Source organism: Hesperophylax consimilis, chromosome 19, assembly GCF_061612785.1.
Source record: "Hesperophylax consimilis isolate HC1 chromosome 19, BYU_Hcon_1.0, whole genome shotgun sequence".
Taxonomy (NCBI): Eukaryota; Metazoa; Arthropoda; class Insecta; order Trichoptera; family Limnephilidae; genus Hesperophylax; species Hesperophylax consimilis.
Window position 1 is genome coordinate 13,621,145 of NC_142854.1, and position 22,309 is coordinate 13,643,453.

The 22,309-nt window shown below is 34.6% G+C and overlaps 1 protein-coding gene across 1 annotated transcript; it reads left to right on the plus strand.

The window, feature by feature from the left end:
• Window positions 1-743: 743 nt before the first annotated feature.
• LOC149414850 (putative E3 ubiquitin-protein ligase plr-1) lies at window positions 744-20,752 on the plus strand. Its single transcript, XM_089643620.1, has 2 exons — window positions 744-1,068; window positions 15,065-20,752. The coding sequence occupies exons 1-2, from the start codon at window positions 905-907 to the stop codon at window positions 15,240-15,242; spliced, it is 342 nt and encodes a 113-aa protein (XP_089499746.1). The 5' UTR covers window positions 744-904; the 3' UTR covers window positions 15,243-20,752.
• The last annotated feature ends 1,557 nt before the right edge of the window (window positions 20,753-22,309 follow it).

Below are 22,309 nucleotides of genomic sequence, written 5' to 3' on the forward strand. Positions count from 1 at the left end.
ACCTCTCCAGAATTGCATCATGTAAGTATTCAGATTTAACCAGCATTTTCCATGATGTTTGCTGACGACAGAGCTGTGGAAATTATATGAAACCCTTGCAGGAGAATTTGAATAACTTCTAGTGCTGTGGCAATAATAATGAACACTTAAATTTGTTGAATATGTATTTTGTGTATATATTCTTGTATTTTTGTGCAAGGTCAAATTAAATCCTATTAAGTTGTTGCAGTAAGACAGAAATCCTGGGTTCGATTCCTAGTTGAGACCGTTACTTTTTATTTTTCTGTGTCTTGTTCTGTTTCATGTTTTGTTTAGATATATTAGTTTTATCTTCTACTTCAATGATAAATCAATGCTCAATACATCGGTTGTACTGACCCTGTTTTGTATTACTGTCCATTGTCTTTTTGAAAATAAAAAGTATTTTTATGTGTGCATAGCTGTGGGTTTTTTTATTTTCCTTTTCCTGCATTCCAATATTTTTTTTTTTTAAATATAATTTTTGTGGGCTATTGAATGAACGATGTTCGCTGGGTGTAGTTATATTGTTTATGGTTACACTTTTTTTAAATGGCCTTGAGATTTATTTATGGTCCACGATATATTTACCTGTCTGGACCAAACGACCGTTTTATCTGTGGTCGTCTGTGGTTAAGGGGGTGACAAAATGGCGCCATACAAAAAGCCCGAAGATATCGATCTAGAGAGTGGTTTATTTATGAATACAAACTACAAACGTGATTGGTTTATTTATGCTACAAACCAAAGTGACGGCTGCTATCCGTTTTTGGCTGAATGTCATATATTTTTATTTTGGTTCTGCGTCCTTCGCGTGTGTCACCTGTTATTATTCAATAGTGCCTATTGCGTTGTATTTGCGAAATTAATTAAATAGTTGTTGATCATGCCTCTCCCGGCCGCACTGATGATGTCCATTGGGGCCATTGGTATCGGAGTTTTGGCTTTTGCTCTTCTTGTTGGCTTTTCTCGACCGCAGGCCATACCGAATGCACCGCACAGGGACAGGCGAGGTGGATACACCGACGATGCGCAAATTCCAAATAACAGGTATGTTTATAATATTGATCATTATTATTTTTACTGATTTTAGTAGGTAGTCCGTAGTGCTAAAAACGCGCAATAACCTGCGTAATGGCAGTGACATTACAATACATTGAAGACTAACCACTCGTGTTATCTCTCCTTCTTACAACAGATGTTAAAGCCAAACTGTCACCGGCAGAATTCATGTTTATAACTGATTTGTTTTAAAATGGTTTTTTCCCAACATTTTCTCACATACAAATTACTATGCAAATTTTACATAAGACTAATGCTGCAAAAAAAGCTAGTATAGATTAAGGATAAAGTTGTCGAATCCCACTTCAAGCTTAATACGCAAAAAAATAATATAGCACTTGATTTCAACTTAATTACTTCAAGAAACAACTATTTTTGTCAGGGGAGATGGTAAAAGATGCATTAAAGTTCCATTATTTCTCAATCAAATTTAAGTTTGAAGGTTAGGAAATATGCATAAATTGTTAAAATAGCACAAACTAACAATCTAAAAACCTATTTTGTGCATGTTTTACATCTCCCCCGACTTAAATAGTTGTTCCAAGTAATAATTTAGTTGAAAAAAAGAGTTATTTTATATATTTTACTAGTTGTGTTGAGCCATGGTCGTTCTTGGCATTGGGGTGGCTATTAAATTTGATGTAATATGTTTCTTTCATACAATTCTGTGATAGATGATACATTAAATTCCCAAGATATCTCTGAAGTAGGGAAATCTGATGGTTTTTTTATGATGATTTTAGTAATTAATCCTTCAATTGTATAGTGTTTAATATATTCATATCGAACATATTTATATTACGAAAAATTTATTTGTCATTAATGGTATGCATACACACAAAATTTGATAACATCTAATCCTCTATAATATTTCTCAAGTTGGCGTGGGCTAGGCTGACAGTAAGTAACTTAATTTGATAACGTCTAATCGTCTATAATATTTCTCAAGTTGGCGTGGGCTAGGCTGACAGCAAGTAACTTAATTTGATAACATCTAATCCTCTATAATATTTCTCAAGTTGGCGTGGGCTAGGCTGACAGCAAGTAACTTCATTTGATAACGTCTAATCGACTATAATATTTCTCACGTTGGCGTGGGCTAGGCTGGCAGCAAGTAACTTCAAATTTTATAAAGTCTAATCGTCTATAATATTTCTCAAGTTGGCGTGGGCTAGGCTGACAGCAAGTAACTTAAAATTTGATAACGTCTAATCGTCTATAATATTTCGTACGTTGGCGTGGGCTAGGCTGGCAGCAAGTAACATTCTTGAACTAAAATGTTTATGGTATCACTTTGAAAAGAGAATTCAATTCCTATTTAGCCAATGGCATTAAATCATTTAAATATTATTATATCTTATCAATGAAAGTCGGGGGTTCGGGATCACAGGGGCCTATCTACAAAAACATAGAGATAAACGCAAATAAAGATTAGGATCCGATGGGCATACAGTTGTACGAGATGGAGCTTTGTATCCATAAATAAACCATTCTCTAGATCGATATCTTCGGGCTTTTTGTAGGGTGGAATTTTGTCATCATCTTAACCACAGACATACGGTCCAGACAGGTAAATATATCGTAAACCATAAATATACCAGACGACCACAGATAAAACGGTTGTACGGTCCAGACAAGTAAATATATCGTAGACCATAAATAAACCACTCGTATAGATAGAGAAATCTCAAGGCCATTTAAAAAAAGTGCGACCATAGACAATATAACTGTACCCAGCGAACACCGTTCATTCATTAGCCCAAAATAATTATATTTAAAAAATAAAAATATTGGAATGCAGAAAAAGGAACATAAAAAACCCACAGCCATGCAAATATTAAAATATTTTTTATTTTCAAAAAGACAATGGATAGTAATACAAAACAGGGTCAGTACCACCGATATATTGAGCATTACATTAGATTTATTAATACTAATAAATCTAAACGAAACATGAAACAGAACAAGACACAGAAAAATAAAAAGTAACAGTCTCAACTAGGAAGCGAACCCAGGATTTTTGTCTTACTGTAACAACTTAATAGAATTTAATTTGACCCGGCACAAAAATACAAGAATATGTACACAAAATACATATTAAAGGTGTTGAAATATATTCATTATGTCAAGTAATAAAAAAAAGAATTAGACGCAGGGCCGGCGCAATTGGAGCAGTCCGCTCCGGGTGCTGAATTTCCAAGGCTGATAATACCTAAACTAACACACCACTCTTAAGATTATCTTTCATAATTCCGCACTACGCGTACATACAAATCATCCAAATATAATTGATTACAGTGATCACCTATCTACTACCTAGGGCCTAGGCATCTACTGGTTTTGACAAGGAGCGCTAAAATTTTACTAATGGCCCTGACTAGACGACCAACAATAGTAACGCCTTTTGACTTTTACATGGTAAATCATAATACATAAACCATAATATAAGAAATACAAATCGTGTACATAATAAAAGGTTGAAAAAATAAATTTAGCTTGTAAAACAACAAAAGATATTATAAAATAGAAGTTAAGAACCTGTAATCAATATTTCTATTTTGGATACTGACAATTCGTGGTGGAATCCATTATCATTATTAGATTAGAAAAATAATACATGCATATTATATTGATAAAAAGCAGAGAAAAGTCAATAAAAAGATTATTTTTGGCCGCTTACATTGCTAACGCTGGCTAAACCTTATGAGATACATCAAAATAATGTACTATGGAATTGTATATCTTAAAAAGGCCTACAGAAAAGTCCGCGATGGTATATTTATAAATATATAGTAATACGTTTGTTTAAAGAATTATAATTGTTTCCTTTGACATATCGCAGCTGCCGCCTGGTCCCAATCTCCAAGTGAGTCTTATGTTTCCTGGGAGAAAGGGCTGCCGTGGGACCAATGTAGCTCAAAATGCCCTTTGTCTTATCTAGAAAAAGACAAAATTTGAGACCAATGATTACACTATTCTCGTATTGTACACATATTTATTAAATTTGTACATATTATTAAATTTCATGGATAAAATGAATTAAAAATATTTTAAGAAAAAGGGGACATTTATATTTCGCCACTAGTTATTGTTTGTGATGGATTCACTGTCGAACTTTTGAGCCTTATATGGGAAAAAATCGTGTTTTTTGCAGTTTCTGCAGAATTTGTAGGGACCGAAAACAAAACTTTTCACTGTAATATAAATTAGGTGTATACCTTCAGAATATTCCTTCAACTTTTTATTTATTTTTTTTATAGTGAATACCTCACAAGAGTCCCAACTGGTCCCGTCTGGAGCCAGTGAGACTATGGCATCCCCAATTGGGGGATGTTGTGAGGCTGAAGGTAAGTGGGGAAGGGAAAGAGGAAGGTGGGGAAGTACCTGGCTATTCATATCTAGTCACTAAACACGGCTAAAGCCATTTGGAGCAACGTTTCAATTCTGAATGGTGGTCTTACACCAGGGCAATACTGGTAGTATCTTCCACTCTGGAACGTGCTGCAAATATACTATATATTATTTTAATTAATTAATTGTGAAATAACACAAATCAATCAAATAAAATTTATTTGCGCACGCCGGGTTCGAACCCGCGACCTTCGAAATGGCAGTCCAATGCGTTACCACTGGACTATGCCGGCCATCAAACTGAGGATTCCACACTGTTGAAGTGTACTGTAGGTTACTTACGACATCTTATAAATATAATTTAAATTGCCACAGCACTAGAAGTTATTCTCCTGCAAGGGTTTGATATAATTTCCACTGCTTTGTCGTCAGCAAAAATCATGGAAAATGCTGGTTAAATCTGAATAAGGTACTTACATGATCCAATTCTGGAGAGGTTTAAATGACCTCGTTTGATGTAATCGTGGCCTTGTTCAGCAATTTTAACATCCTAATATGTGGTATAGGATCGCGTCGGAATACGGATAGGTCTAAAAAGGAAAAGAAATTATATTATTAGCCGATGAAGTACATCCACTAAAACAGATGAATTTATGAATAATTTAGAAATACAAAATTCTGATATTATTTGCTTAACTGAAACTTGGTCGAGCGCCTCTGTCCATGACTCAGAACTATTCGACAACCGCTACGAGGTGTACAGGCGTGACAGAGATGGACACTCTCGCGGAGGTGGCGTATGCATAGCAGTAAAGAATACACTTACGTCCCAACGGATGCAAAACCTTGAAACGGTTGGTGAAAACATATGGCTGAAAGTAACAAAAAATTATTTCACGGCTTACATATGCGCAGTATATTTTTATTGCACCAATGACTCCGAAAACCGTATTACATTCTACGAATACATCGACCGAGAGACATCGAAGACATTAAGCAACAAGAATATAATAATACTGGGCGATTTCAATCACACAAATAAGCCCGACGAAATAATATGTGAACATTCATATTTCCTAAGCTCAAATGGTCTCCGACAATATAATGCTATAAAAAATTATTTCAACAATATACTCGATCTTGTTTTAAGCTACTCAAATATTTGTGACGTCAGTCCAAGTGATGAGCCTTTAGTTCTAGAAGATAAATACCACCCTACGTTAGATATACAAATAAAACAAATCAAAAACAACGCACGTCCGACGAAATGCCAGGCGCAACGCTCTTCGCTCTCGCCCGGCCGGACTAGCGGAGCCATCTATCGACACTTTATCAAACTCCGCAAATCAAAATCCTTTTCTCGAAAGAATTCACTTCAACAAATTAAATTATAAACATTAACCTGTAAACAAATACACAAAAAAATATGCAGAAAATATAAAGCAACTAAAAGCAATTTAGATTATTCATTATTCTCTGCAAAAAGATCTGAACTAAAAAAAGAAATGTTTAAAAAAAAGATATTTTACTTGGCTAACGTTGAAAATGGCATTAAAAGCTTTGTCAAAAACTTTTGGCAATATATCAGGTCACAAAAATCAAGTAGGGGTAGTAATAATAATAATAATTGGATAATTTGTAGAGCGCCATTTTTGTGAAAAATCACCTCAAGTCTTCTATAAAACTCATGGACGTGGATGAAATCATCCAGTGTCCCCCAACTAGTGTCTCAGAAATTTGCGGACTACTTTAAATCGGTCTACAACCAAGTATGTCCCAACTTAGATGCGGAAAGTCTCCGGCAAGAGGTGCCGAAATTTATAGATTCAATCTCTCTTGAAAAATTTAGACCCGAGGAAGTAAAAATATGCATTCAAAACCAAAAACCCGACAAGGCTACGGGACCGGATGGAATTCCACCTCATGTAATTATCATGTTAGGGGAATATTTATACAAACCTATAATTATTAATTAATTATTGCTACTTCCACCTTTCCCCAAGGTGAGCCCAATATACAAGTCGGGTTGCAAAACTGAGGTACATGATTATAGACCGGTAGCGGCTTTATCATCTTTTCCAAAAATTTTTGAAACACTAATTTGTAAAAAACTGACAAATAAAATAAAACCATTCTTTGTGGGTCAGCATGGTTTTCTATCAAAAAAATCTAATGTTTCCAATCTCCTCGAACTTTCACATAAAGTAGCAAAAGGATTGGACGCACAATATCAAACTGACGTGATTTATACTGACTTTGCAAAAGCATTCGACCGTGTAGATCACAAAGGTACTCTTACGAAAGATCCATAGAATAGGCTTTGACCAACCTCTAATACAACGTATTTAAAAAACAGAACACAATATGTTTGCATAGGTGGCCATGAGTCCAGGGAATTCCTGGCATTTTCAGGAATACCACAAGGGTCAAACTTGGGACCTCTACTATTCTTAATATTAATAGATGATATTCAAGAATGCATCCAAAGTACCACTTGCTTGCTTTTTGCTGACGATCTTAAACTGCTCAGGATGATATGCGACATTCAAGATTGTTTTAAATTACAACTTGATTTAGACGCAATATCTTCATGGGCAGATGAGAATAAACTTTCCTTTAATGTAAAAAAATGTGTCACTATGTCGTATACGCGTTCCAAAAACCCGATCAAATTTGATTATAAACTAAATGATGAAATATTGTCATCAGTAAAATCCATAAGGGACCTCGGGGTTACATTTGATCCCAAACTTACTTTTTCATATCATATAGTGGGATTGGTATCATCTTGTTATAAACTTCTTGGATTTGTGATAAGAATAAGCAAACAATTCTCTAAGCCCGAAGCAATGACATCGATGTTCAACTGCCTTATACAATCTAAATTAGAATAAGCTTCTGCTGTCTGGGCCCCATACCAGCAAAAATACATAGAATTATTAGAACAAATTAAAAAAAAAATTCTAAGATATCTTTATATGAGAATGCATGGTGAATACCCACGATTTATGCATCACATAGATTTGCTCTCCGAAACGCACTACGAAAGTCTCAAATCTAGGAGAAATGGGATCCTTCAATTAACAGCTTTTAAAATCATGAACTATTGCATTGATAGCCCATACCTAGAGAGGGCAAAATTTAGCATTAATTTTCAGATTTTTTAGCATTAACAATTGTAAATTTAGCGTTTTATAGCATTTTGAGGCATAATTTAGCGTTTTGTAGCAAAATAGAAAAAAATGTATTTCCTGAATGTTTTTAGCGCATATTTTCAGTATTTTTGGTAAAATATATGTTTAACCTTCATTTGGAAGTATTTCCATGTGAAAGATTATAAATAATTAATTTTAATATTAAATTAATAAGGAAGGAAACTCTAAGTACGGGTCGAACACAAACACAACAAATGCAGATTGCGATTAACATCAATAGGCGTAATTTATTTCGCACAATTTGTGTAATGTCAAAAAGCAATTTTAGCCTACAGTACAAAAATATTAAATATTTACACATAAAATAGTAACAAAATTGTAAAAAGAGCAGGCATATTTGAAATACAGGTAAATACAAAAAACAATGGAAATGGCACTTTACTGATTGAATTATAGCATTGGGCACGTTTCAATAGTGGGCTCCTTCATTCTCGTACGCCTGTCAGTCAGTACTAAATTGTTGTTGTATTTTCGGGAAATTCGCGCCTATTTCGCTAAATAGAATAATTTAGCTAAAATACGGCCAAAATCACGTTTTTCGCGAAACAGAAATCACTGGAAACACTTTCAAATGCCTAGAAACGCAAAGAAAACTTGTAATGATCCGCCCTTTCTACTTCAAACTTTTCCTTCTCTTCTTTCTACGATAAATTTCTTTAAAGTCCCATAGGTAACTTTTCCATAAGGCTTTGCATATGTGTTCGCAGGGATGGAAAATTCCTCCCCTGCCGTCTCTACAAGCCTTTGCTCCTCTCTTTATTACACACCCCTTCAAGTGTGTACATCCTAGTTTGTCCACGTGACGTACGACCTTGAACGTACTCATTTCACGTGACGGTTCAGTATAAAAAGGCTTCACCGAACGTTGTGTTGGTTTTTTGTTTCTCGGTTTAGAAACCTAGTTATCTATGTATGTGTGGTATCCCTTGGTTCTTTTGAGATAGAGTGAGTTGAATCCATTATCGCTGTGTTTTAAAACCATTTCATAAACCTTATTTTTCTGAAGTCGCCTGCTCTTCAAACTAGCTACGTGATTCTACCTGTCATAGGGTAATGTGAGTATAATAAAGTGTTAGATTTTATATATGTGACATACATACGATAAATTTATGGTGTTAGTTGTCGGCGCCATCCATGTATATATTTTAGGAGGGGAGGGAGAGGAAAGGAAATGAATTTTTTTCAAGCTAAGATTGACTCCTCCTCTTACCAAACAAAACTGATGGATGATAATTTGAGCAAGGCGATCGATATCTGCGTGTCTGGATATCACAACCGGCCGGGTCTCCCCTTGTTCCAAATCGGCAACCGTCACGCCAGAATAAAGAAAACCAGGTCTCATCACCAATTTCAGAATTGCCCCAATCTCATACACCTCCAGGAAAATCTACTTTACTGAGTGTAGAAGGGGAAAACCATGACATCCCTTGTCACGAATCTAGTCGCGAAAATGTGACACGCAAGGTCCTAAGTTACGTGCCACCTCTAGAAAACGTTGTAACTCCCACGCCGTCGGGGATTTACATCCCTTTCTAGGTCAATACATAGATAACACACGACGATCTTGTCGACATTTAGCCTGCTTTTTAACGATAGGTTGTGTGCCTACCCATTCAGCCAATTGTCATGTGAGATATATGTAAGGTCTACTCGAGATGCCAAATTTAGGATGAGGACTGTCTGTATTTTAATATTCGGTTCTAGTAAGTATTTTATGAGGTTACTAGCATCCTCGTGTATTAGGTATGGGTAACTCCTACTGAATACCTATCCTCTCAGGTAGGTATAAACGGATAATTGGTTTGATTTTTGCATTTAATTTAAAGAGGCTGCCTACCTCTCGAAAGGTACCTGTTGAGAAAAGTTGTTCGGTTGGTAGTTTTATTTCGGAGATTACCATCTCCCTCTTTCGACTTTAGATTTGTTTTTGTGCATCCCAATTCGTAACTTAGAAAGTCAAACAATAGATGAAAAGTATTAAATTAGAAAGTCAAATAACGGAAGAAAAGTTTTCATTTTGTTCCGTCTGGTTGCATCCGATCGCTTTCAATTCGGGCGGGCATACGCCAGCAAAACTTCCCCTTTGACCGACTGTACACCGCGCCTCTCGGCCTATATATGAAAATGTCATTGGCTCGTCTCTCGCTCACGGCTGATTGACATTTCGCCTAGCACATCCCTTTTAATGATAACATTATTTGGGCGGCAGGTGTCGTAAACTTAGTTCCTGTACCTCGGTTGTATCCGTCTTTTAAAAGGGTCCTCTGAAATTTAATAAATAATATAAAAAAACTCACCCAGTTAGTCATCTCTCATTCTCAGCGTGAAGCTTACCTGGTTACACTATATAGCTAAATCACTTTAATTTTCGACCTCCTCCCTACGCCTATAAAAGGGTAATTAAATAATTCTGTAAATACAATTGTACCTCCCTAATCTCTGTTGGGATTCGAACCCGAGTTTATAATTTGTTTGATCCTCTGGTTTTCGGTCTCCGTGGATAGATCTCGTCAAATCAATTTCTCCCTAGACCGATTAAAACTTGCTGCCTTCATATACGTTCACTCTGTTTTAACGAAATCATTATTATTATTATTTTCTCACTGAGTCGAACCACTTTCACTTCACACAAACACTGGTTCAATAATCTTTCACTTTAATTCAAAAACCAACAAAGCTTTCTTACACCATCTGAATTCACTAATTAACTCTAATTTCACACAACACTTTTGATTTGTATTTATTTCTCGGAGCTGTGAACGTATCTAAGTTCAAGACTCGACTGTTTCATCGATCTCTGCTCCTTTCCCGTGGGAACATGGCACTTCTAGCCCGTCTGTCAACAAATCCCATCTGTTAGCCCAAACAAAAAAATTTTAGAGCACGTTCGTTTATTATTTATCGTTTATTTATGTGGATGTTCAAAACATCACAAACTTATAAATGCCCTATTTTCGAACCATAAATATTTTTTCGCGTTTTTAGTTAAAACGAAATTTTTCCATCTCTACCCATACCTCTTGGAATGCTATAAATTGTTTGTACCGAACAACTACCGTCAGGGTCGACGCCACGACTTGCTCTGTATTCCACACGGTAGAACGGACGTTATGGCCCAGCATAGCATGACAAGAGGTTGGTGCTTCTAAATGATACCTCTAGGTCTCTTGACATTTTCAACATTGGCCTTGAAGTTTTCAAAAGTCATTTTAGGCAACTCTAAGAACTCTGAAATATCGGTTATTTTAAAATGTTTCATTTAAAGCTTTGTATATTTCATGTGTATTGTAATAGAATTGCATCAATCTGTAATGCACAAAAAAAATATATTCAGTAATCAGGAACATTGTATCAAAGAACGAGAGGTTAGCACCTGTATTCAACAACGGGAACGGGTCCTTTTTTCAATTGGTGGAGATAGATAGGTATATTTTAAGATGCTTGGAAGATTAAGCGCTGGTAACGCATTCTTTTTTAATCCCAGTAGTACCGTATGTTTGCTTTCAATCTAATTAATAATAATAATGAATTAATAATCTAATATCTAATTAAATCCTCTCAGCTAATCAATATGGCTTTAGAACAAACCTTTGCACCGACGACGCTATCTTTAGTTTAACCAAAAACATATACTCTATCCTAGACTCTAACGATTTTCTTAGACCTAAAGAAAGCGTTTGACACGGTCAACCTTAAAATTCTATTAAAGAAAATGTCTAACGTTGGTATCAAAAACAAAAGTCTCATGCTATTAAAAAGCTACATATTAAATCGCGAACAATCCACAAAAATAGGATCAACCTTAAGCGCTTACGATCTAGTAAAACATGGTATTCCACAAGGAACTGTCTTAGGGCCACTACTATTTCTAATCTACATCAATGACCTATGCAACATAGTAATACCAGTTAAAATTCTCTCTTTTGCCGATGATACTGCAATAACAGTACAAGGTAAAACATGGGAAGATACAATAAGTAAAGCCAACAAATGCATTGCAATAGTCAAAGATTGGCTAGACAGAAATCTTCTTAGTCTAAATTATGTTAAAACCGTTTTTATTCCCTTCTATAATTCCCAAAAGGCTTCCCCTAAAAATAATCCTATCCTGAAGTTCCGTAATGTTTGTAACCCTGCGACATGCTCAAACTGTGAACATGTAAAATTAGGAAATTGTATCAAATACCTAGGTGTAACTATTGACTGTCAACTGAAATGGACTTATCACATAGAAAAAACTGTCAGTAAACTGAGGCACCTAATTTACATATTCGCATGAGCAATATCGTTAACATAAGAACCATGAGGCTTGTTTATGATGCATTGGTACTTTCATCCATTTCCTAAGGAATAATCGCCTGGGGAGGAACATACAATAACCATGTGAAACCTCTAGAATTTATTCAGAAGTCTATCATTAAGATAATGCACCAGAAGACCAAGACATATCCCACTGATCAATTGTTTCAGGAAACTGACATTATGGAACTAAGGCGAATCCATTGTGTCCAATGTATTAAATTTATATACACTCGTCCTTATAATTTCTGTAAAAATCCAAATCGTTCTAGCTAGAGAAACAACATATGCGTGTACACAGTGCCTCACTGCAAAACTAGGCTAGCCCAAAGACACATTAACTATATTGGCCCAAAATTGTTTAATTCCTTGCCATGTTCCATCAAGATGTGCCAAAACCTAAATTCGTATCAAATAAATGTCAAAAGCTGGGTAAAAAATTATCTGGAAGTGTGAGAATTTTTTCTACAATTTATACTACGAATACAAACCTTAAATATGCCATTTTCATCTATATTTAAAAAAAAAAAAAAGTTAACTTCTTTTAAACTTTTTTTATTAAATACGCAAAAACTCCAGTAAAATCAGGTAAGTTTTTAGATTCTCACGGCCAAAAGCATTTTTGTTGTTTGTTTTTGGGGTGTTATGCCGTGTTGCGCTAACTCCTTCTTTAGCCGACGTTTCGGACAGCGTTGCAGTGTCCATCATCAGGGCAGATCCGGTAGATCCGAAGATGTGATCACATCTTCGGATCTACCGGATCTGCCCTGATGATGGACACTGCAACGCTGTCCGAAACGTCGGCTAAAGAAGGAGTTAGCGCAACACGGCATAACACCCCAAAAACAAACAACAAAAATCCAGTAAAATCATATTAAACTAACTATATGTACTATATATATTATATATTTTCTTTATTCATATTTCTTTTTTCATTTAAACCATAGATAATGTAACCACCACTGTTTTGAATACATACCTTATAATGCCCACGCACCGGCTTCGCCTTTGTGGGATTTTTTGTTACTGCCTTATGTTTTGTATGATTATATAATATGTACCTGTATGCATCAAAAAAATTGCCAATAATTTTTTTTTTTTTAAATCGTGAAATGACACCCACAAACAAACGCACTTCTTGCTAGCACCGGATTATCGAATCGGTCGAATAGAATATCCGTCTGAGCAACCTTTAACACAACACGGTATTAATTTATCACGTTGAAGAATTCTAGCACACAACATCCGAAAACTTCAACTGACTTTTCTGAAATTTCTGTTAATTTTATCGGAGCATAGCCTCTCTTTCTATTACACGAGTCGCTATGGTAGAGAGCGAGAGATCAAACTAAAATTTTAGCTCTGAGCCAATGGGATCAGAGCTTTCAGCCACAACAGTTGTATCTATAAGAAAACGGGTTGGGTACGTCACGCCTCATCTGGGTTACAAGGTCAGACCGGAGATATACCCCCCTGTTCGTGTCACTAATAAATATGATTAAGGTATTACCGAAACCAAGCTGAACTCAAAACACCAGATTGTGTAGTTAAGTGACATTTGACATGGGGATATTTGTTGCAAATATGTTCTGTTAGTATGAATGTGTAGCATTTATTTTGCAGATTAAAGCTAACCTATGACATTAATTTCTCAGAACATATAAATCAGACCCGTCACATTAATTTCACAGTAAAATCAGACTTGTGACATTACTACTACGGTACAAACCTGTGATTTTATATTATGCGTCGTGATATGTATTCGGTATATTTCCCAAAAATAAATTCTCCAAATTAATTTATAATCACTATTTACTACCCGTAGAAGTAAAAGGTCTTATGTAAATCGTGACATCACTTTTTTCATTTTAAAACGATTATCATCTTTGTTACTCACCATTTGTTTATGTACATTTCTTTTTACTGTATTTTTTTATTCTTCACCTGTAATCACTCTAATATTTTGGTGAATATTCATTATTTAGACCAGAGGTTCCCAAAGTGGTCTATATGGACCCCCAGGGGTCGATATCGGCATGCTGGGGGTCTATGTCAGCGAGAAAAAAATTTGGGGGTCCACGAGCTTCAAATGGGGGTACATACAAGCGGACCCCCATTTATCTCAAGTCAACATTTAGGAGTTCCGTAAATGACACAATAGACCTCACAAATATAATAGACTGAGAAATTACTTATTTGATATTTGTATTTTTATATTTCGTAAAGTTTTTAATTGAGGTATATAAATAGAGTCTATGTTCCTTTTCTCGTCAGAATTAATATATTCAAGCAAAACATTGCACATTGGAAGCCGCGAATTTTCCTAGTTCCCCAACTTTTTTTTGAAAAACGTCCAGGGTAATAATAACGTTCAACATTTAAATGCACTTCACGCAGACTTCAAAACTAAGTTTGAGGACATTTTGACTATGGAAATGCAACGTTGAAGAATCGGATATCATGTGACAAGAAGAATTGACCGGAATAAGCACTGACAAAGAACTTAAGGGGCAGTTCTGTAGGGCTAGCTAAAGAAAGAAATTCCCGTTGCTTATCCTGCTTCATTTTCATTTGGTGTAATACCTCACAAGGGTGCCCCTGTCTGCACAATGTAAAGACAGAGCAACTGTACCGCCACCCGGTTGTTGGGCAGGTAAGGGAAGGGAATATCGAATAGATTATCACATGGGACGTTAATAGTTTTAGGAAAATCAATATTCGGCAGGCAGGGGGTCTATGGAAAAAAAATATTTGGCAAGTGGTCTACGGGGCAAAAAAGTTTAGGAACCTCTGATTTAGACTGAGACCATCCTCTTGATAGCTTATCGATAGGATAACATATATTAATAAATAAACAAACAAATACTCACAATGAATAATAATAATTGGATTAATTTTATAGTGCCGTTTTTGTTCCTAGGCTCTAATTATTTATTTAATTATATACAAACAGATACAGAAAATATACTTACCAAAAGTAAAAAAAGTTAGCTCAGCTTACTTATCTGATATATAGCTACTATTCCATAGGTTCGAGTACCGAATAGTAAACTCAGACTTTATAAATAAATAAATCGAAAATAAATGTGATGTTGAAATTTAAATTAATTTACTTTCAGCGCCCGACAACGCCCGTTAGTCTGCAACGTCTGCAGCATCTGCCAGGATGAGATCGAGAGCTTCCAGGAGGTGATGCAGATCTACTGTGGCCACCGCTTCCACTCCTACTGTCTCGGGGAGTGGTTTAAGAACAGCAAAACCTGCCCCAGCTGCCGCTGTAGGGCCTACTCCATGTAGACATCCACGTGTAATTCTACCTCGCAATACTCTTCACCAACCGGTCCAATTCTCTAAATCTTCACTTGTTGCGACACAATCTCTGTTGGTTTTATATCGTTAATAGACATCCGCATATGTGTCTTTCTCCCATTCTGATTGAGATTCAGGCATAGATAATAGAAACCATGGGAGATATGACATATATGTGGAAGTGGCCGACTGTCACCAAGTACGATCAATCTGCGAGCTACCAAAGTACTATCAAAGCTGGATAAAATAGACATTAGCACACAACCACCGATTCTGCTTACCCCTGTTCCCACCGTATTTAGAAATAGATAGAAAGAAAGGGAGATATGCCATGGAATGCGTGCCGACTGTCGCTGAGCCTCGACTGAACTTCACAAACTATCAAAGCGGCGGGATGGGGATGCAGATAAAAATAAAGGCGACTTGCAGTAGTATGGGTTAAGGTGTTGGCGACACGCGTGCAATACTAATAATGGTTGGTGGCCCATCTCCCTTGTTACTATTACTATCTATGGATTGTGGTAATACTGAGGATTTTACGTCCTGTTCAATGCCCTTGAAAAAATTCCTCCCTTACAATTTTAGGTAGGGGTGTTTTACAGAAATTCAAATGTAACATCATTGTCTTCAGAGTAATCAGTGTTTTAATCGATATATTTTTTTTAAATATTTAAAAGGTCTCCGTTCTAGGTGAGTTCCACCTTTTTAACAAATTGTGACCAGCAGGACAGCACAATATCCTTGTTGTTATGCTTGTCAGCTGTTCACAATTTGTTCGAAAGCTGAGATGTAGCTGGAATCGGCTTTTAACTGGGACCTTTCAAATGCAAAAAAAAATCAAAATGGCAGTTTGGCCATTTGATGACAATGTGAAATTTGAATTTCTGTGAAAAATCGCAACATGATTGTCAAGGAATATGTGTTTGCTTACCCTGTTAACCGGGGAATTCCGTTTTGAATTACGCAGCATATAACGGGCGCGAACTCCTTCACTAAGACTTATCAGTACGGCACACCCGGAAGACGTAATTTCAAATTATTATTTTTTTTAATTTATGCATTATAAAAATGAAAACATCGAAATAAAAAAATAGAAACTTTACAAACAATTATAAAGATTACAAAAAATATAAAAAAGGTTATAATTACAGAACAATAAACAAAAGCACACAGATAAAAGAGAAACATTGAGTTTAAAAAATTAAAATATGTAAAAATTGAAAACTCAATTTCCATGTGATATGCTCGGAAATATACGTCCCGCTCGTTCCAGGGTGCAACATGTATATCAAGGACGTATTCATACGTCCTACCCGTACCCGATACTGTTTACGTTTGACGTATTTATACGTCCCGCCCGGTTAACAGGTTAAAAGAACTCTAATCAATTGAAATTAGTTGCAGACATCATTGAGAGAAGGATTCCTGGTGAATTAGTTCCACAACTTCTACATATCCTGGACATGGTCTTCCTCTGATGTCGGCAGTTTTTTAAAAATGTTATGCGTTTTTTAAATATGTTGTTGAATAAGTTTTTTAATTTTACTTCTACATAACATTCTAGAGATAAAGTATAAATAAGACCGGCCGGCCGTAATAAAAAATAAATAAGACCAGCCGGCCGTAATAAAGTATAAATAAGACCGGCCGGCCGTAATAAAGAATAAATAAGACCAGCCGGCCGTAATAAAGTATAAATAAGACCGGCCGGCCGTAATAAAATTTCTGTGATAAGAGAGTGACTCAATCAGCTAATTTATTTATACAAGTGATGCATAACCTTTCGCCTGATATTAATAAATAAATATAAAAATTATTATAAGCGTTAAACACAAATATAAATGGAAAAAAATCTTCCGAGAAAAAATAAATGCCGCCGACGGGAATTGAACCCGCAACCTCTGATTGCCGCTCAGGTGCACGGAACCAATGTGCTACATCGGCTTATTTTTAACCTCCAAATAATTCAATATATATGTACTAGTAATTCATTCTCCAATTATTGCTTTTTGATTTTTTTCACCCGAAAGCAACCAACTTTATGTTTGTAGGAAAGCTATTGTTAAATACTTAATTTCTCACTAGGTGGCGTCAATACTTATTATATCTTCATTTTTATCGAGATATATGCTGTACCTCAGAAGTCAAAGGTCGGTTGTCACATTTTTTAAATTGTTCAGGAGAGAGGAATTAGTAAAAAAATTCCTTTGAACATTGTGGGGATATTAGAACTTTTATGTTGACCTAACATAGTTTCACATTGTCGTAAGACAATCTTCTTTATACTTCTGTGTAGATACTGAAAAAACTAATAAGGTGTCATACATAACTGATTTTAACAAAAAACAGGACAATCAACCTTTGACTTCTGAGGTATAGTATTATATCTTCAATTCCCGTCGGCCGCATTTATTTTTTCTCTTAAGATTTTTTCAATTTATATTTGTGTTTCAGGCTGATAATTATTGTTCTAATAATTTGTTATCCTTTGTGCTTTGCATAAAAAACGTTGTCTTGTAAAAACATAAATTTACCTTCAATAAAAAAAATGTTTGCAGTCACTCCAATGAAAATTCTCATGAACGATTAACGGACTGGGAGGGAGTTAGAGAGATAGAGAGATAAAGAGATAAAGAGATAAAGAGATAAAGAGAGGTATAGAGAGAGAGAGACAGTTAATAGCCATATTTTATTTTAAAAACAATGAGAAACAACTAATTGAAAATAATTCACTTAAGCTATTTCAAGACGACTGACAATTTGACTTCTTTTGTTCGCTCCATGTTTTGACATAATAATATTAAAATATTTTTTTTTTTATAAAATTAAACCCAAACTTACAACCTATTTTTGGCTCATGTTTTGGGTTAAATGAGAGAAGAAAAAAAAACTAACCTCAAAACTTCCACATCAATAGCAATGTCCGCCAACCGAACAATCAATTTTAACGAAATAACTATTGAAATGCATTATTTTCAATTTCTCGAAACTAACATACTTACTTCTCATTGTTATCCATAATAACCGTGTTCCACTTTTCTGTATATTTACCATCTTTTCTTAATAATAATTTTTATGTGCAAATTCAGGTATGGTATTTTTTGCATTGGTAATTATCTCAAAATTATGAGTGTTCGTGTTAGTTTCACCTCTTATACACATTATTTCACACACTTATCGCATTGCAACTAATAAATAAATACTTAATTAAATATTAAATAATCGTAAATGTGTAAATTACTATGTACTGTTAAAAGGTTGTTCATCGCTGCTTTTTATGAAGTTCTTTTTATTGTCATATTTAATTCAATACTTACTTTTAAAGAGCAGAAGCATTCTCCTTATGAAGCAAATAATTTTTTTGGTAATTCTTTGAAATGATTTCACTATAAAATTGTATGTATTATAATTGATTTCGTCAAAACTTTAACAATGTAAATTGAGTTGCCTTCTCCTATCGGAGGTTGGCTATAATCAGTGTACTTAATTTTATAAATTTTTTGTGCTTTAAACTCTGATCTTTTAGCCCAGTTTATGGGTAATTTTACTGTGTAAACGGCGGCAATAATGTATACTGTGTTCACTGCAATATTCCTTTTTGTAATTTAATGTTAGTAATGTGTATATTATTCTTTTAAATTAAGGCATGTAAACAACGATAATTAATATATAAATTAAACAACATGATTTGTGGAATGTTTTATCTGTGTTTACAGATAATATATTGAATCATCGTAGTAAATGAGTCAGATAGTAAAGCTATCGTCATAGGCCTAAATCAAATGGCGTCAAATTAAAAATCATCCATACACTAATTTGGATGAATATTACATTTTTTTGTGAAAAAATCATTTGCTTTGCATATTAACCCTTAGGAGCTGAACACCTGCATTTGCAGTGTTAAGAATCGTGCCCACATCCGGTACGCAAAGCACTGCAATTGCAGTTTCTACTTTATTCATTCATTTAGCCTTAGAATATTACCTCAATTAGTTAGTTGGAGACACATATAAAAAAGTCACTTTATAAAGTATGATATTGTCTATGTGTTGGCTCTAACAAAAATGTCAGTCTTTTCTTGTCTGTCCCTAAAGGTTCATCAATAAAATCGAAATAATTTTGCGGACATCTCGTAATGTTCAAAATTGTCTCTCGCCCAGTTTAACACGTTGCAAGTTGATTTGTTAATATTTAAAATTATTATTTTGGATTTTTATAAGGGACTTGAATATATGAAATTTTGGCTATAAGTTGACAAAAACGTGTACCCATTGGTCTGAGTAAAGCACGTTATGCGTCGGTGATAAAGCAGCTTATTTAATAGACTGAACATCAGTCATTAATATTTTTGGAAGTGTTGATTGATATTTTTGATTGTTGACGGTAAAATTCTACTATTAACATTATTAACCTTAGTACCAAATACTTTGAAGCCCAGCTTAATAATAATGATTCGTTATCTTTATAAAATATAGTGGCCTTTAGTGACTCAATCGTCTCAAGGGCACTTTACAAGGTTATTGGAAGTTGTAACCTTTATTAAAAATACAAGGTCTCGGTCATAGTAAAATTTATCCCAGTTTTTACTAAAACGCTTTATGCAAAATTTGTCAATATGTTAGAAATGTAATTAATGTGTTCATATATTTTTTAATAGCTGTACCCCGCCACGCGTTGTTGTGGCTAAGTCCGTCGGTGCAGATAGAGAAATAGGTAAATAAAAAACATTGAACATTGAAGAACATGAATATCTGCTAAACAACTGGGCTTTAAATCTCTTTTAATATCACAAGAACTTACGTGCAAAAATTTGCTTTCGCCATAGAAAAATAGAATTATCATTGTTGGAGAAAAATAATTTTCTCCCATGATTTTCATAAAGTTTGTGATCTTTTACATTTGAAATTTTGTCTTAGAAGTATACACAAAAGTTGAAAATAACATTCACACATGTCACTTAATAATATACATATTACAATAAATTATATCTTTGGCTTTATTATACTAGGAATTTAATGATATGTTTAGTAAAATAATGTGTTTTATAGTTTTAGATATAATAATAATACTTGTGTGCCTTTAGTATATTCACTGATCTTAGGGTAGAAATTATAAATTTTTTAAATGTATTGTAACCGCTCGAGCGATGGAGATTTCCGAATATTCGGTTTTCGATTCGGCCATTTGATTTAGTTAATATCATACTTCCAAATATTAAAAAGGAATCATATGAACTGCTTACTGTGGTTTGAAGCTGATGATTCAACTATATTTCACCATTAATCACATATTTTTAAATTAAAAATAAATAAATTGATTAATTAAATTTATGAAACATAAAAATCACCCACCATTCGGGTATCTTATCGCTCCAGTGGTTGTTTCTGATAAACCAAATTATCTTCTACTTATTGTAAGGAATTGTTTAAATATCTACTTAATAATTGTAAATCACGTTTCAAATTTTTGCTCAGTAAAATGACTCACTGTAAATCTATTCTGATAATAAAATTTTGAGTTTGTTAATTTTATAAATAATTATTTTGCTCTACATCTTTTGGGGATCTGGTAGCGAGACAAATGAAAGATGTTGTTGTTGTCTCACAGCGTTTATTTGGTTGAGTCATCAGCGCAATTGTGGGATGATTATGGACCGATGATGATGATGCCAAGTGTACGCGGTGATTATTTATTATTACACGCCCTAATGGGCTTTTACACACTACAAGGTTTAATAGTTGAGTATCACAGTTATTATAAATTCTACAAAATTAAAACAAAAAAGGAAACATAATACATATAACGTAAAAAGAAAAAATATTAAATGTTACAACAAAAGCATATAATAAAATAAGATACATTAGTAAAAATGATAAGAAGTCTCACATAAATAGATATTCAAAATAAAAATACATATATTGCGGAGATTATAGATGTCTATTTGTGTCTCAATATATAAAAGAATTGAAATAAACAATATTTATATTATTTTACAAGCAATAATTATTAGCCTGAAACACTCATCCACATTGAAAAATCTCCTGATAAAAGATACATGACGCCAACGGGATCTTTTATCAGGAGATTTTTCAATGTGGATGAGTGTTTCAGGCTAATAATTATTGCTTGTAAAATAATTGTTACCCTTTGTGCTATGCATAAAAAATCTTGTCTTAAACATTAGTTTACCAAAAAAATAATAATTAATATTTATATTGATTATTTTTAAGATGAAATATATCTCCCAGATCAGAATATTTATTTCGAAGACTGTGAAGTCTTGGAATCGGGGAATTTTGATAAGACAGTGTCCTGGTGTTGTAAAAATAAAAGGGTAGTAAATTTCGGCAAGATCTTTTGGGTATGTGGTTGCTGATTAATTGGAGTAACTCAGGACAGTCAATTTTGTAATGAAGTATTTTATGTAGTACTATTAAATCTGTCTTTATTCTTCTTTCTGATAGTTTTAATAGGGACAATTTATCTAGTAAGTAGTTATAATCAATGTTTTCTACAGGAATATGCAATTTATAGTTTATATACTTCAGGAACTTATGTTGAATCTTTTCAAAGGGAGAACATAACGTAGAGTTATACTCTAGTTGGCATCTGACAAGGGTTTTGTACAACATGATAAATGTGCCTAAATTATTGAAGTCTTTTGAATATCTCTAAACAAATCCAAGAGTCTTAAGAGCCTTATTGATAATGTTATTAATATGATACACAAAAGTTAATGTTATTAATATGATGATGGCAGTGGAGTGGTCGAAGCGGTAGTCAGTGAGTCGACATCGTGGCAACCGGACTCGTGGATGTGTTCAGACCAGCGAAGGTGTCGCAGGGTCTGAGCGCGCGAGGAGTGCAGGCCGGGGATAATACCCGGGGCCAGGGCGCTGATGCGATCCCGAGGAGTCCATGGTAATCCGTAGTCATGCAGAGCCGGAGTGTAGGTATGGTAGGTCCGTGTAGCGGCGCAGTGGAGTAACGGCAGGGCATGACGCGGGGGAAGCAGTCGCAGGGCTCGGAGGTTGGTCGCTGTAGAACTGCTAATT

Bases quoted from the DNA above. Each gene is read 5' to 3' on its own strand.
- LOC149414850 (XM_089643620.1), top strand. From the start codon at position 905: ATGCCTCTCCCGGCCGCACTGATGATGTCCATTGGGGCCATTGGTATC. The intron at 1,069-15,064 runs GTATGTTTATAA...ATTTACTTTCAG, and splicing joins GCGCAAATTCCAAATAACAG to CGCCCGACAACGCCCGTTAG.